Raw genomic sequence first — 17,293 nt, 5'->3', positions numbered from 1 at the left:
AGGGATGGAGGGAGGGAGAGAGAAGGGGAGAGAGGGGAGGGATGGAGGGAGGGAGAGAGAGGGATGGAGGGAGAGGACAGACAGACAGACAGACGGAAAAATCGTTTTCATCTTGGAACTAGACACAAGATAGAACAAGTAAAATATTAAAAAATGTACAAATTTAATACAATTAAAATAAAACAAACCTACACAAGTGCAATCATTAAAATGAAGAAAAGAAGCAAAACAAACAGACCTTAAATCGAGGGTTTCCAGTTATAGAACCAAGACGGGCGTATTCTGCTACTGGTCGCCGGTTGCCAACAGCTGATACTGGCCGTTTAGCCATTGTCTGTGTGCTAAATAAAAATAAAGAAATAAAATAAAGAAAAATGGGATGTTGCTGATCAGAGATGTCCTGGGGTTAAACAGCAAACACATTATCATGAAAATCCATAATTTACAATATAGCCATGCCATGGTGTTTTCTGGAGATATTTTACAAGGTGTAGTAATCATGGTCGAGGCCAGTGCCAAGTGAAAGGCATCTGTGCTAGTGACATATAGAAGGCACCTATGCTGATGATGCATAAGAGGCACCTATGCTGGTGACATGTAACAGGCACTTGTGCTGGCGATGCGTAGAAGGCACCTATGTGTGTGTTTGTATGTGTGACGTGTTTATGAATCTAATAGAGAAGATACTCTTTTACTTGTTTTAGTCATTTGACTGTGGCCATGCTGGAGCACCATCTTTTAGTTGAGCTAATCGACCCCAGGTCTTATTCTTTGTAAGCCTAGTACTTATTCTATCGGTCCTTTTGGCCGAACTGCTAAGTTACGGGGACGTAAACACACCAGCATCGGTTGTCAAGCGATGGTGGGGGGACAAACACACATACATATATACGACGGGCTTCTTTCAGTTTCTGTCTACCAAATCCACTCACAAGGCTTTGGTTGGCCCGAGGCTATAGTAGAAGACACTTGCCAAAGGTGCTACGCAGTGGGACTGAACCTGGAACCATGTGGTTGGTAAGCAAGCTACTTACCACACAGCCACTCCTGCGCGGTGGAGAAAACTTTTTACATTGCCTGCAGGATTCAAACATTACCTTTGCTGAAAACCATGTAGCTGTGCTAACTATTATATCAAGATGACATTACAACTATGACTGTCATAATTAATAGACTTGACCTGTGCAGCTAGTTTTAAATCCTACACTATTTACATCTTAAAAAAAATATCTTGCGAAGCAAGGAAGCACACAAATGGTCACTCGACCTGCAAGAAACAGCAGCCAAGTCTCCCTTATCACATCCTACTATTTAAAGAATAAAAGAAAAAAAGTTAATGTAGTCCCTCATATAATGTCTGAAAATATATAGGATGATCCTGTCTTTCATCATAGATCTGGTTGATCAAGGTTAGCCTGGGATTAACCCTTTAGCATTTAAACTAGCCATATTCGGCCAAAATATTCTACCTGTGTTATGTTCAGACTGGCCAAATTTGGCCCTCACACCTACTCTATAATGTCATTCTAAAAAGAAACTACCATGTCATCAGAAGCTTGAAGCTACAGGATAAGTCATGATTAATTCAAAGCAATGCGAATAAATAAGCATTGTATTTGACAGAATAATCTAAAGGGTAAAATAACAACAGGCTGTCATGGATATCCATAATTTACTCTCCAGCCAAACTACAAAGACAAAAAAGGTCAAGTTGATATGCTACAAGATGGCCCACTCAAAGATCTTGAGTACCAAATGACTGCACTTTGTATTGGAGTGGTGCATTTAATTCTGTTAAGCACGGATTCTTAAAAAAAAAAATCCCTTTCGATTGTATTACAAAGATAAGAAATTCCACCTCAACCTTTCGCAACAAGCATAAATACCCACATTCACATTCTATAGGATACTGCTTACACAGCTGGAATGGTGCACAAGCTCCACATACATGCATTCTAGGTCACATCTATGAAAGAAAACAATTTGTTTGACAACCACATTCCCTCTGCTCTTTTGAACAAGCCAACTCTATGATACTGTCACCCTAACCCTTTTGTTATATTTCTGTTGAAATACACAGGCTTTGCTTTGATTAATTTTGAAAATAACAAAGAATTTAGTAAAATTACTTTATCATTCTTGAGCTGGTTAACATAAAATTTTGGTGAAAGATTTTAATTCAGATCATTTTGAATATATTTGCAGCACAAAACCCATCTAATACCTCTGCCTTTTCTCTTCTCGTGATAATTGTCACTCCTTAGGGAAAACAAAATATTGATTTCAAATTCTGGCACAAAGCCAGTAATTTCAGAGGAGGTGGGTAAGTCGATTAAATTGACCCTAATGTTCAACTGGAACTTATTTTATTGATCCCAAAGGAAATGAAAGGCAAGATCAACCTCAGCGGAATTTGAACTCAGAATATTAAGATGGATAAAATGTTGCTAAGCATTTTGCCCAACATGCTCATGATTCTGCCAGCTCACTGCCCGCCTTAGGGAAAAAAAAAAAAATTTTGCTGGTTCTTTCTTTCTCCTTGTTTTCCCTTTCAATTGTAACAAAGATACTAATCAGCCCTTATAAAAGAATGACTTACTCAGGTAATGTCATCCACATAAGAAACAACACTTAAGTTAGTTTTTAACATATATAATGCAGGGGACATTAAAATGAAAACTAGAAATAATGAAGTGGTTATAAGACTGAAATGAGTTGGGAGTAGTCCCCCATACTTGTCAACATAATTAAAATATTAGTCACTGGTTAATATTGTCTATTCCTTACAACATAATTATCTCTAGTTAGCTATTTTGACACTCCCTGCATTGAATATGTTAGCACTAACCTAAGTGTTTGTAAAAGATTGTTTAGTACATGAGTCTACAAAATAATTTCTCAGAGAGCATATAGAAAAATGGTCTTTAACCTTAAACATACATAATACTAATTAAGTTAGACATGTTAATGAATTTATAAAATATTACTGAATATGATAGGCGTAGGAGTGGCTGTGTGGTAAGTAGCTTGCTTACGAACGACATGGTTCCGGGTTCAGTCCCACTGTGTGGCACCTTGGGCAAGTGTCTTCTACTATAGCCTCAGGCCGACCAAACCCTAGTGAGTGGATTTGGTAGACGGAAACTGAAAGAAGCCTGTCGTATATATATATGTGTGTGTGTATATGTTTGTGTGTCTGTGTTTGGCCCCCCAACATCACTTGACAACCGATGGTGGTGTGTTTACGTCCCCGTAACTTAGCGGTTTGGCAAAAGACACCGATATAATAAGTACTAGGCTTACAAAGTATAAGTCCTGGGGTCGATTTGCTCGACTAAAGGCGGTGCTCCAGCATGGCCACAATCAAATGACAGAAACAAGTAAATAGTAAATAGTATGACTAAAGACAACATATCAACAAAATCAAATATGTCTCTCTGGTTTGAATTAAAAGCAGTGTCTTCAAAGCAATGGCTGTTTAAAATGTTAATTAGTTACAATATAAAAATAATTATATATTAAATGAGGTGGTGGTAGGATATGAAAGAAATATTTCAATCACTTTGTTGCATTGTTGTCTTTATTTCAATTATCCTTAAATCGATTAACCCTTTTATTACAAATCTGTCTGAGGCTGCCCTGGGTCTATGACATCAACTTTCTGTTTTAAAGTCAATCTAAATTAGAATCTTTCATCAAAATTTCATGCAAATTTTTGTTTTAAATACCAGCTTAGTAACGACAAAGTTATTTTATTAAATTCTTTGTTATTTTCAAAATTAATTGAAACTGTATTTCAACAGAAATATAGTAACAAAGAAGTTAATGTTGAAAACATATTCAACAAGTATCATCAAATATAGAAACCAAGAAGGTAGTGACATAATAGAATGTTGATTTAACAGCATAAAGTGATAGCAAAAGATTAAAATAAATGTGAAGGGTAGCAATCATGACAAACCAATCATTTTATATGAAATAATGTGTGGGAAGTCAGGAATATTAGTACCAAATAGCAATCTTTATACACTATTTATACATTATGTACTTATTTCATTGACCTCAAAAGGATGAAAGGCAAAGCTGACCTTGGTAGAATTCGAATGCAGAATGTAAAGACAGACAAAATACAGCAAAGCATTTTTTCTAGCAAGCTAACAATTCTGCTGGCTTGCTGTCTTATGCTATAGTTATAAAATGGACAATCAGCATTAAATGTTTCAGGTGGCAGGTGCTGTAAGTGAGAGCTCAAAGTAGGCAGGAGGCATTAATAAAATTGCTTCATGTCACTATGAGACTATCCATAAAAGAATATCTTAACAAAAAGTACTTGCTTACACTTACACACACACAACTTGGTAAATACACAATTGAATTTTTATACAATTGTAATTATATACAAGTGTACAGAGACACACCTATTATCATCATTATTTTAAAATCTGCTTTTCCATGCTAGCATGGATTCACTGAAAGTTTTAGAGGCAGTATTCTACAGCCAGGTGCCCATCTTGTTGCCAACCCGTGTTTTGAAATAAGGTACTTTATCCCACTTTTTCATACGTCCAAGTCCTGATGCATGCTTTGGTTATGAAAGACATAAAAAGTATCACCAAACCAGCATCAATGCAAAATCACACAGAGAAACAGACACACATATGTATAATATACATTATTATTACTATTTTATATACTCTTTTACTCTTTTACTTGTTTCAGTCATTTGACTGTGGCCATGCTGGAGCACCGCCTTTAGTCAAGCAAATCGACCCCAGGACTTATTCTTTTGTAAGCCTAGTACTTATTCTATCAGTCTCTTTTTGCCAAACCGCTAAGTTACGGGGATGTAAACACACCAGCATCGGTTGTCAAGCGATGTTGGGGGGACAAACACAGACACACAAACATATACACACACATACATATATACGACAAGCTTCTTTCAGTTTCCGTCTACCAAATCCACTCACAAGGCTTTGGTCGGCCCGAGGCTATAGTAGAAGACACTTGCCCAAGGTGCCACGCAGTGGGACTGAACCCGGAACCATGTGGTTGGTAAGCAAGCTACTTACCACACAGCCACTCCTACGCCTCTATATATGCATGTAAAATAGACATCTCCACATATTAGCTCAATCACCAGAAACAAATGCATGTCATGTAACACCGGCACAAACACTCGTCATTTAGTAAAAAAGACTTCCTTCGATCATGAATGACCATGGGGTTGCACCTACAAAGTTACCCTCCGAGGTACAAATCTGGGAAAGGTTGTTTATGGAAGACTAGCAACCGCCCATGCATACCAGCCTCCTCTCCCCATGCCACCAATGTTATCCATGGGAAAGGCAATGGCCAATACAGCTTGGCACCAGTGACGTCGTCACTCATTTCTACAGCTGAGTGAACTGGAGCAATGTAAAATAAAGTGTTTTGCTCAAGAACACAACTCACTGCCCAGTCTGGGAATCAAACTCACTACCTCATGATTGTGAACCAGATGCTCTAACTACTGAGTCACGTACCATCATTCAGTAATGAACTCTATAACACTGAATGAATAGCAGAAATCATTCTACCTTTACAATAGAATATTTGATGCATTTTTGATCTTCACTCACTAATGGCTTGTGGTTGTAAAATTTATATTCATTTATATATCATCATCATCATTTAACATCCACTTTTCCATGCATGCATGGGTCAGACTATGTTAGTTGAGCAGATTTTCTATGGCCAGATGCCCTTCCAGTTGCCAACTCCTATCTGTTTCCAAGTAAGGTAATACTGGAAGATTGGAAACAAAGGACACCATCTGCTTACATCTATCACAATGTCATAGCAAGGAAACAGTAACATACACACAAACACACATTTACATATATAATGGGCACCTTTCAGTTTCCATTCACCACATCCACTTGCAAGGCTTTCGTTGGCCTGAGGTTATTATAGTAGACACTTGCCCAAGGTGCCATATAGTAGCACTGAACCTATAATCATGTTGTTGGGAAGCAAACTTTTTACCATATAGCCACATCAATATATATGTACTGAGGTTGAAAGACAAAGGGAAAATGTACCAGATTAACTTCAAAATATTAGCCATTGACTGAATTAACTCTTTAGCATTTAAACCAACCAGATCTGCTCTCTCACACCTACCCCACAATGTGATTATAAAAATAACCATTCATATTGAAATCTCAAAGCCACAAGATAATGCATGATTAATTCAAAACAATGTGAATAAATAAGCATTACATTTGATATAGCAATATGAATGTAAAATTATCAAGCATCAAATTTCATGTATTTTTAGAATGAATTGGATATTATTTACTTTTGGCATTGAATATTTAATATTTTTAGCTTTAGTTAGAGTAGGCACTTCCTACATTGTCTGAAAGAGGAAACACCTTTTGAACACACCATACAAAATAGGCAACGAAATTTGAAATCTAAAACATTTATTACTTACTTGGATTTAGTAAGAGGTTGCAGTTTCCAAGTGTCCTCATCTTCATCAAAATAGGCACGGTTCATGACTTTATTCTTCTCCTCATGCGGAATGAAATTTTCTATGATTAGTAACCTGAAAGTGAAAACATTAGCACAGAAAGTTTAGCCATAGAAACATACCCTTCCAGAAACTGTAGGAGGTTAAGCTCTATTTAGGTTTTAATGGATCTTGATTCAGGTTTGACATATGACTGTCCCAGTTGATCAACCAACGAAAGAACTACCTACACATTGTCTTATAAGGTAAGTGGCTGAATAAAGTACAAACACTTGCATCATCATCATCATCATCATTTTTATGTCTGTTTTTCCATGTTTGCATAGGTTGGACAGGTTTTCTCCAACACAGCATCCTGCTATTTTTTTTATGTTCCATAGTATCTTAATGTATCCTACATGTCATCTTCACATAAACTCAGTAGTGTGACACTGTATATCAAAGACAGCACCTTTGATTGATAGTGAATTTCCTTCCCATAAATTTTCATTTTACTCAATTTCATTTACATGGAAGATGCAGGTGTAGCTGTGGTTAAGACACTTACTTCGAAACCATGTAGACTCAGGTTCAGTCCCACTGCACAAAACCATGGGCAAATACCTTCTATAGCCATAGGTTGACCAAAACCTTGTGAGTGGATTTGGTAGATGGAAACTGGGAGAAGCCCAGTGTATAAAAATTGCTTTAATAAATTCCATGTGACCCTTGCAAACATGGAAAAGTGGATGTTAAATGATGATGAAATGATGAAGAGTGTGTGAGTTGTAAACAAGCATTACAATCTTACAAGCGAATATTGTTCGTTTCCAGTCTATTATGAAAAACATATCTAGCCATGTAGAAATATTACCTTACTTTGAAACAGATGGGTGGGGGGAGGTGACCAGGGAAGAGCATCCAGTTGTAGAAATCCGCCTCAATAAATTCCTCCAGACCCATCAACGTCATATGTTGTACACTTTTGTAGCGCATTAATGACACTACAAAAGTCTTTCTTATTAAGTGCGACTTCTCCTACCCAATGAAGTTATAGCATTACTTTATTCTAACTTTCTCATAGGGTTTCCTTGGTAGAGATATTAAGGTGGTTTGCCATTGCATTCCACAACTGGATGGCCACTGGTCCACAAGGAGCTCATCTGCCCCTTGACAGGTTTTGCTTTTAGTCCTGCGGGGTGTCCAGACACCTTCCTCACAAGAACAGCAAGCTACCCAAGTGGGGTAGCTGGTTTAGTTGCAGACGACTCAACCCTGGAACAGGTAGTACTGATTTACATGGTACCAGTTGCAGGTTTCATCAGCTTGTGATGAGATGCCTGACCTGACAAGTCTCTAACCCATGCAAGCATGGAAAAGTGGATGTTAAAACAATGATGACAACATTGGATTATTGGTTCAAAGCGAAAATTTGGCAGAAGATATGTACCAAGGTACTATACATAAGATTGAATTTAAAGGACTTTGTAGTTGAGAAACAAACATCTTAACCTTCACATGGTTATGCACCCATAGTTTAAATTTCGTTAAATGCCAAAAATCCCTGAATGGCTGGACACTAACATCATTGTTGGCACACTGATGTTGTAGAGAGAAGGGAAGAAGACAAAAAGAAAAATGGCAGCAGAATTGGAAGAGTGAAAAAGAGAAATATCAAGTGCTCATACTTGAGTTTTAGTTCCCGCGTCAGCTGCATCTGTGTCTGCTCCAGTTCCTGTCTCTCCTTAACGTGTTCTTCCTGTAAGTCTTGAATTTCTTGCTTTGTGGATTGTAACTTGGAAAACAACTGAAAATGTTGAGAGGGAAAGACATACAATTGTTGGTTAAAAGATAGGAAAATTATGAGTGAGGTAGAAGTGTATTTGAGTTAAACAGATAAGTTGAGACATAAGCATAGAGGTGGAGAAACTGAGTTGAATAAAGTGAATGAGATTGATGAACAATTACAAATGGGAGGACAGACTTAATTGAAATTGAATGAATAATTAAGTAACTGGATCAATGAAATGAACTGTAATGGGAAATTTCAGGTTTCATTGTAATACATACACACATATATCCAGGCCTATTCCCCATTTTTTTTAGGGAGGGGGTAGCCACAACAAGACACACACCAGGCATTCCATTCATTTTCCAGCTCAAAGAGGCGAGTCCTGTCCTATGCTTGGGTCAAGGCATAAAATGCAACCCCCAAATCAGCAGCAGGGCCCGACAGCATATGCTGGTTTACCCCTGCCGCATCATGCTGATTCTGTACCCCTTTAAGCAACATAAATTCACTCAACTGTCCACAAACGCTCTCCAAGCTTTCCTATCATTTATAAAATCTCTTGCCTCTCTCTCTCCAACATTTCTAACTACCAAAGCTTTCCTCACTCCATCCATCCACACAAATCGAGGTCTGCCTCTGGTTCTGCTGCCAACCACTTTCGCCTTCATCACCCTCCTTACATCCATCCTCTTCATGTGGCCAAACCACCTCAACATTTGTCTATCCATTTTGGCTGTTAGTTTTTCTCTCAGTCCTGCTTGCCTTTGCACCTCCTCATTCCTCATCCTGTCTAGGGTCATTGTAATAGATATATATACATACATATATGTGCGTGTGTGTGTGTATATATATATATATGTAAAACAATGAAACCAGAACGATGAATGAATCTTCATTCATTGCAATATATGTAGATGGTAGAGGCATAGTTATGTGGTTAAGAAGTTTAATTTCCAATTACATGGTTTCAGTTTCAGTCTCACTGCATGACATCTTGGGAAAATATCTTTTACTATAATCCTGGATTAATCAAAACCTCGTGTGTAGATTCGGTAGATGGAAACCAAAAAATGTCTGTCACACACACACACACACACATATATCTAGATATAAAATGAGTGTGCATTTGTGTTGATATCATGATTGTTATAAAGCAAGTGTCACACAAGCAGCAATCTTGTTTCTATTATCTCACTTGGAAACAGGTATGGGTTGACAATAAGAGGGACATCTGGCAGTAGAAAATATGCCTCAACTAATTCTGTTAGACCCATGCAAACATGGGGAAGTGGACATCAAAATAATTACTTTTTTTAATTTCTTTGTTTTTACTTCAACCTCTTGTTGCAGGGATGCATAGGTCTCCTGTAATTCTAGAGCTGTTTCTTCTTTTTGATCCAATTTTTGTTGCATCTCCCTTTCTTTACGCTATAATGAAATAAAAACAGACAATTAAGAACAACACTGACATATCAAAGTATTTTCTTTATGCAGTTACTAGCTTAAAAGCAACACTTTGTGCAGACTTTTGAGGTAGATCCTGTGGAGAGCTAATTGGGGCTGTGTCCCAAAACTAAGGGAGCTAAATAGCATGACTATGATACATCTCTAATGACTATATGCCCTGGTGGTTTTTGGTCAGAGGTTAAGGACAGATGAGAATTAATTCTTTAATGCAACCATTCTATTGTTCCAGTACCAAGTTGAATTCCAACTGATGGCCAATTTGTTCCAAAGTTCTTATCTCGGTGTATAATTACCGGAGCGAATGCCATTTATCTCTCCCTTGATCTCTGACATCATCTGACAAATGCCAACCAAGATGGTGTGAACCAGCAAAGCTTTGCCTGCTACAAGTAGCAAGCCAGATGCTTGTAAATCAGATCCCAATGATTGATGTCCAAGAACCAAATGAAGGTCAGATTGTTAATCCCAGGATCAGCCCGATTCCAAAAAAGGTATGTAAAGCAAATGTGGACTGAGATACAGGGGTCCTGGACAGACAGAATTTTGCATTTATTATTACAGAAGTTTGATCCTCAGTTATGTGGTTTGGGGTTTAGTCCTACTGCATGGCACCTTAGGTTAGTGTCTTCTACTATAGTCCTGGGCTGACCAAAGCCATGTGAATAGATATGGTAGATGGAAACTGAAGGAAACCTATTTATATGTATATAAGTGTGTCCGTGTGTGAATGTGCTTCTTGTCTCCTTATCTTGACATGGCGTGATAGTTATAAAACAGTGTCATTATTCCCAATCTTCTGCATAAATGTGTCCATTTGTGGAGAAATATTATATTCTTTTCTACTCTAGGCACAAGGAGAAATATTACATTACTAGGAAACAAGTAATTTTTGGCAACAAGAAGGGCATCTGGCTATAGAAATCTGTCTTAATATATTTTGTCTAATCCAGATATAAAATGTAATAAAGTACACATGCCCATTGTCTCTATGAGAGAAACATATACACATTGTATTCTAATAACTAGAATTGCCTTTTGTTTTAAGAAATATTACTTTGTTTGGTTGAATAGGACAGAAGAAATATAGCTACTTCATGTAGCAAGTATCACAAAGCAGAACATTCTCCTTGATATATGACTTTGTTTTGGTACAGGACATATGTACTTACGAATATTTTCAGCAAGGTAAACTTGGTATGCAATAATAATTACACTCATGTAATCATAATATCTGCACTATTATTTCATCTAACTTTTCATAAACACTAATGGTAGGTAATCAGATCTAAAAGTATCAGAGTATTTCTTCTAACAAAATAGGTTTTTTTAACCCATGAGCTGTAGCTGATAGCCATGATCAAATTTCTTACTCAATCAATATCTAAAATGTTGAAAGTAGGCTCTGTTGAAATTTTTCAATAAACAAAGAGAATTACATCAACTGGTGACATCGAGAACATATGATACTGTAGCTACGAAATTAAGATGTCGAGCAATTGATCTCATGATTGAGAGCTCAACCCTAACTACAGCCATTACTTAGATGACAGCAGACAACATTTCTACTTCTCATTTTAGAGCTAAACAGTAAAAAGGGCATCAAGATGTAGAAACAATTGCTCTAACAATGTGCATATAACTAAAATTTACAAATCCCATCTGGGGTGAAAAACAAAAGTAAAACAGAAAAACATTTTGTAAAATAGATAAGCTACATATTAAGATTTACCTTCTGGTCAGCAATTTCTGACCTTCGTTGCTCTAAGGCTCTCTGTTGTTCATTAGTGTGGTCAACAATGTTTTTGCCACCCATCAGTAACTTGCTCTCCATTGCCTGAAAATCAAATGCATTGAATATATCAATACAAGAAATTTAGGGATCACATATAACAATATGTTAGGACAACAATGACAGTTACATGTAAAGCTACAGATAAAATATAAAAAAAAAAAGAGGTTAAGCAGATCAAGTAGATATTATACTGGAATACCAGTTCAGGGGTTTTGATTTCAGTTCCACTGCAAGTATTTTGATGTACTCAATTTCATATTCATCAGGGTTATTTAGAGTTTCAGGAATAGATAGCAAATATTCCAAAACTATTTCCTAAGATACGGTAGCATTCTACTTACATTCAGTTAAAAGGTTAAAACAAGAGCTAAATGCCTTCTGTTATGTGTATTTTTAGGCTTTGAAGACATTTACATTTTTATACACTACAATAAATTTCTTAAAAAACAGCGCATGTTCTGAAGAACTCTTTAAAAATGAGCAAACCAAAGATCTTTGACACAAACAGAACTTATATGATTTAAATGGTTATTCCAAGCAGCAACTTTTATAGGAATCTTGCTACATACGAAAGTATTGTTTTGCTAATTCTTATTTTTCATAGCACAGAAGAAAGAATTGGTATTGGAAAGCTTTTCAACAGCAAACTACACCAATAATTTTAAATTCAGTTTTTCTTAGCATAAACAGGAAACAGTAAGATTGTGATATAGGCACAGGCATGGCTGTGTTGTAAAGAAGTTCACTTCTTAGCCATGTTGCTTCAGGTTCAGTTCCCCCTGCACAGTACCATGGGCAAGTGTCTCTTTACTATAGCCCTGGTTCAACCAGTGTCTTGTGAGTGGATACAGACAATGGAAACTGAAAGAAGACTTCATATGTAATTTATGGTGAGCTATGTAGTGATGTCACCATTTGTGGCAAGGATGCCACTGGTGATGCTTATTGACATTTCCTGTCAACAAATTGTCAGCTAACCCCACACTTCTGAATTCCCCCTGCAAGATAGCAGGTAAGGGTTGGCAGCGGGAAGAGCCTTCAGCTATAAAAATCCTGCCTCATCCCATCCCAACCCTTGGTACCAAGGAACAAAAAAGGAATCAAATACACAAATGAATGACAAAGAAATAATAGACATATTGTTTCATGCATAGCATTGATACACAACATAAAGCTGAAGTATTTAGTGTGATGTCCCTATGAAATTTAATGGATTATGAGACAGACTTAATATATACCACAAAGCATCTGTATTTTTACAGAAGTTCAAAAGTAATGGAGTATAGGAAAATCAGTTGGATTATGCCAAAACTGAAGCTGTCACTCCTATGAGAATTGTAGAACATATAGTAATATACAGAAGTACAGCAGCAATAGTTACAATATATGAACAGTTACCTTGATTTTAGATGCCAACATATCTCTAGCTTCCTTTTCTTTCAATAAGCGAGATTCATTCTCCTTTAGTTCTGACAACAGCTTTTCTTTTTCCTGTAGATCAATGAAGATTAATATTTAAACAAAAGGATTTTATTTTTTAAATATAAGACATTTTCATCAAAGAGTTTTTTAAAACTAGTTTTATATATTATTGGCAGAATTGTTAGCATGCCAGACGAAATGCTTAGCAGTATTTCATCTGCTGCTACATTCTGAGTTCAAATTCCATTGAGGTCGACTTTGCCTTTCATCCGTCTGGGGTCAATAAAATAAGTACCGGTTGAGTAATGGGGTCGATGTAATCAGCTATCCCCCTTCCCCAAATTTCAGTCCTTGTGTCTATGGTAGAAAGGATTATTTATTATTATTTTCATATCTATCACAGGTTTCCAATGCACAACTAAGCACAGATCCATGTTCCTTGAGTATGTGCATTGTTCCTGTTTTCCATTAGAGTTTCTATTGTAATGAAACTGTTCTACACAATATACACGTCTGCAGTATCTAAAGTTATATTTTTGCATGTTGTGCATATATGTAATTCCAGATGTTTTGGTTATGTATAGTTTTTAATCATTTCCAAGTCACCCTGGTATTATTATTATTATGGTTTGAAACTGGCAAAATTGTTAGAGCATCAAATAAAAATCCTTGTAGTATTTGCTCCACTTATTTATGTTCTGAGTTCAAATACTGCCAAGATCAGCCTCAACATTTATCACCCTGGGGTTGATAAAATAAAGAACAAGTTAAAAGTTGAAAACTGGGATCAATACAATCAACTATGATCTCCTCTCAAAAACTGTTGACCGGTTAGAAACTATTATTATTATGATTTGAAGGTAGCAAACTGACAGAATTGTTAAAGCATCAAAGAAAATGCCTTGTGGTATTTATTCCAGCTGCATAAATCCTGTCAAAGTCAACTTTATCAATGTCAAAGGAATGGAAGACAAGGTACCAGTTTAGTACTGGAGTTGATGCAGTCAACTGACATCCTTCTTCCCAAAATTGCTTTTACGACGCAGCACTGGCAAGAGTGCTTTTACATGGCACCAGCATGGGTGCTTTTTATGTGGTACTAGCACCCATGAGCCCACTTTCATATCTTACTCAGATAAGAAATTGATAGTCATTATTCCAATTTCTGCATATTTCATGATGATGATGATGATATTGATAGTGTCTTTGCATACTATTTTACTTAAATCATGGAAAAGTCATTATTTACCTCAGCTATTAAAGATTGGTCCCCCAAAATGGCCTTTTTCTCCTCTTCAAGCCGTTGTTGCTGTTCCTGCATATATACCTCAGCATCCACATTGTTGTCAGCTTCTTCTTCCTCTTCTTCCTCGTCATCTGACATTACCTCGCCACCTAAAGATTAAAAAAAGGAGAGAGAGAGAAAAATAGAGATTTTCCAGCTCAAATCATGGCAGCATCAATTTTTACCATGAATCTAAGAAGGGTTGAGAAAAATTAATTACACACTGGGATCAATTCAATTTATTTTAATTTCTCCTACAAATACAGAATTTGTGCTCTAATCTGTACATTTCAGGTATAAATTCAACATTGATCTAAGTTTCTTATTGTTATAAGCACAATCTTCTCAAAACTGATAAGAGAAATGAACTAATAAACTTACTGTCCAATCGTTTTTTTGACTTCTTTTTGCCATGAGATCCTCGTGCAGCTAGGTGAGCTTTTAACCTGAAATAAAGAGAAGACATTTACGTTTTCAGGCATTTTACACCCACCTCCTCCTTTTAATGCCCACTTCACACTTGTATGGGTCAGATTGAGTTTATTGTGGATGTGTGAAAACTTTGGAATTTTCTTTCTCATCATCAGTGGATTATAGTTATTATAAATAGGAGACCAGAGAAAATAAGTGTATTTCCATAATTGTGGAATCATGAAGAGAGACTTGTTGTTAGAAATAATGCTATTTAGTGACAAAAAATGCCTCTTATGAGGACAAAATCCATCTTAAGTATCAAGCATTTGTCTTTTTTGTTTTTATTTGCAGAGTCTAGAGCCCATGACCCTTGCAGGCTCTCTGAGAGTAGAAAGGTTGATACTATATAATGTTACAGGTCAACATTCTGCAAGAAAGATATGAGCAGAGAGAAGATTCCAGAAGATTGTTAGTCTGAGGAGAAAATATCTGGTCATAGTGGTTAGTATAGGGTTGGGAAAGTTTGGGTGGGTGAAGGTATAAGTAGATCAGGAGTGCCTGAGTGGCAAAGGTGCTAGATCAACCAATGACAAAGAACAGACACCATTGTAGTAGTGGTAGAAAAGACAAAGACATGTGACAGCATACGCGTGGGTAGAGGCTGGAAAATATCTGTTGATGATTGAATGCCAATCAGTTGGCTCTCTTCTGGAAGCAGTCCAGGATGTTTGTGTGCACAGTAGAAGTACAGTCCTAGATGTGGTAGTAGTGCTACATAGTGGTCTTCACTTTAGCTTTGCACAGTGTCTGCAGTTGTTGGGCTAAGAAGAGAAGAGTTAGTCCTTAGATGTGGGCCTTAACAGATGTGACTTTGTAGTAGAGATCTTAGTTGATAGAGAGGCCCAGCATTTGGAACAACTGTGAGGGCATGAGCTGAATGCAACACATGCTTAGTGGAGGGGGCATAGTGCAATGGTATATTCTGGATGTGAGTAGTGTTTGATTTATTTCTGCTGTGTGTGTGTGTACATAAGTGCATATGTATGTGTTTGTATCATATTGTTTTTGTGCTTAAATTGAAAAATCTATGACACCATTTAAGCAGTGTCAATGTTTATGTTGACTGCTGTCATGCAGTTTATCAGACAAAAGATCAAGGTAATAAATATCTTACTTGGAAACAAGGGAACATAACGAAAAGTGCACCAGGCTGTATAAGTCTCGTGTAACTGCAACCCATGTCAGTATAGAACAAGTAAATGTGACGATGGTGATGGCTACATGCACACATACACACACATTCTCTCTCTCTCTGAATTTTCACTGATCTCATCATCATCATCGTTTAACGTCCGCTTTCCATGCTAGCATGGATTGGACGATTTGACTGAGGACTGGTGAAACCAGATGGCTACACCAGGCTCCAATCTGATTTGGCAGAGTTTCTACAGCTGGATGCCCTTCCTAACACCAACCACTCCAAGAGTGTAGTGGGTGCTTTTATGTGCCACCGGCACGAAGGCCAGTCAGGTGGTACTGTCTCAAAATAATTATTCCTAAAATATTACAATTCTTGCAGAGTACCAACCTGGCAATTTCCTCTTGGAATTCACGTAACAAAGCATCTTTAGGATCCTCATTAATCTTCGGTTTGTTCTTGATGTTTTTGGCCCTGTTTGCATATCTGTAAGTGTTGGAGAGGAAAGGAAATAAGGAATAATATTACACACATCTAACTTCAACTGCACAACTATAATTTTACAGTTTACTTTATACAATTTTTATACATTTCCCTTATTAAGTAGAAAGTAGCATCTTTTTAATAGAAATTTCATATACTGTTGATAAAAACAAAGAGCATACAATAGGGGCTAATAGTTCTGTCAATAAATTGTTTATTAAGCACTTGTTTCAATGTGGTCCAGAAGCTTTCTATGCCATAAAATATCATCCAAATATGGAGCCTTTGTCAATCACAAGTAACCACTTTATATATAAATAGCTGTATCAGTACTAAGGAATCAAACTTAACCAAATTGTCTGCCTCTAATCTAGACCATTCTAGGATATCAAATTATAGGGACCAGAAGAGTAAGTAGCAGTCATTAAAATAATCTGCTCTCTCTCTCTCATTTTTAAAATAAGATTATTGTGAGCTAATAAGAGTCAATGTGTATTTGCTCAAAATACAAGTAGCAGCAGCCAAGTCATCTTCTAATGACACCCTGTCTTAAAATATATCAACAGTAAAAGAAAAAAAAACCCCACTCCAAACAAATACAAAAACAATTGCCCTAAGAAAATTATACCTTAATCTTATACATCATCTAACTTGCTTGCTGGCACTCCGTCGCTTACGGCGTCGAGGGTTCCAGTTGATCCGATCAACGGAACAGCCTGCTCGTGAAATTAACGTGCAAGTGGTTGAGCATTCCACAGACACGTGTACTCTTAATGTAGTTCTCGGGGATATTCAGCATGACAAGGCTGGCCCTTTGAATTACAGGCACAACAAAAACAGGAAGTAAGAGTGAGAGAAAGTTGTGGTGAAAGAGTACAGCAGGGTTCGTCACCATCCCCTGTCGGAGCCTCGTGGAGCTTTAGGTGTTTTCGCTCAATAAA

General features: G+C 37.0%; 1 protein-coding gene across 3 annotated transcripts in view; it reads right to left on the bottom strand.

Annotated features, from left to right (window-relative positions):
* Nucleotides 1–17,293, bottom strand: part of LOC106873895 (kinesin-II 95 kDa subunit) — an 82,359-nt gene that overhangs the window by 13,666 nt on the left and 51,400 nt on the right. For all 3 annotated transcript variants that reach the window (XM_052969706.1, XM_014921421.2, XM_014921422.2), the window contains exons 13-21: nt 16,260–16,355; nt 14,639–14,703; nt 14,222–14,367; nt 12,949–13,041; nt 11,488–11,592; nt 9,600–9,719; nt 8,188–8,306; nt 6,482–6,595; nt 239–341 (exon numbers count right to left, since the gene is read on the bottom strand). In XM_052969706.1, coding sequence (XP_052825666.1) covers nt 239–341; nt 6,482–6,595; nt 8,188–8,306; nt 9,600–9,719; nt 11,488–11,592; nt 12,949–13,041; nt 14,222–14,367; nt 14,639–14,703; nt 16,260–16,355 — 961 coding nt within the window. The remainder of the gene's footprint in view (nt 1–238; nt 342–6,481; nt 6,596–8,187; nt 8,307–9,599; nt 9,720–11,487; nt 11,593–12,948; nt 13,042–14,221; nt 14,368–14,638; nt 14,704–16,259; nt 16,356–17,293) is intronic.

Source organism: Octopus bimaculoides, chromosome 7 (assembly GCF_001194135.2).
Source record: "Octopus bimaculoides isolate UCB-OBI-ISO-001 chromosome 7, ASM119413v2, whole genome shotgun sequence".
NCBI classification, from domain to species: Eukaryota; Metazoa; Mollusca; class Cephalopoda; order Octopoda; family Octopodidae; genus Octopus; species Octopus bimaculoides.
This window is presented reverse-complemented; position numbering and strand designations above follow the sequence as displayed.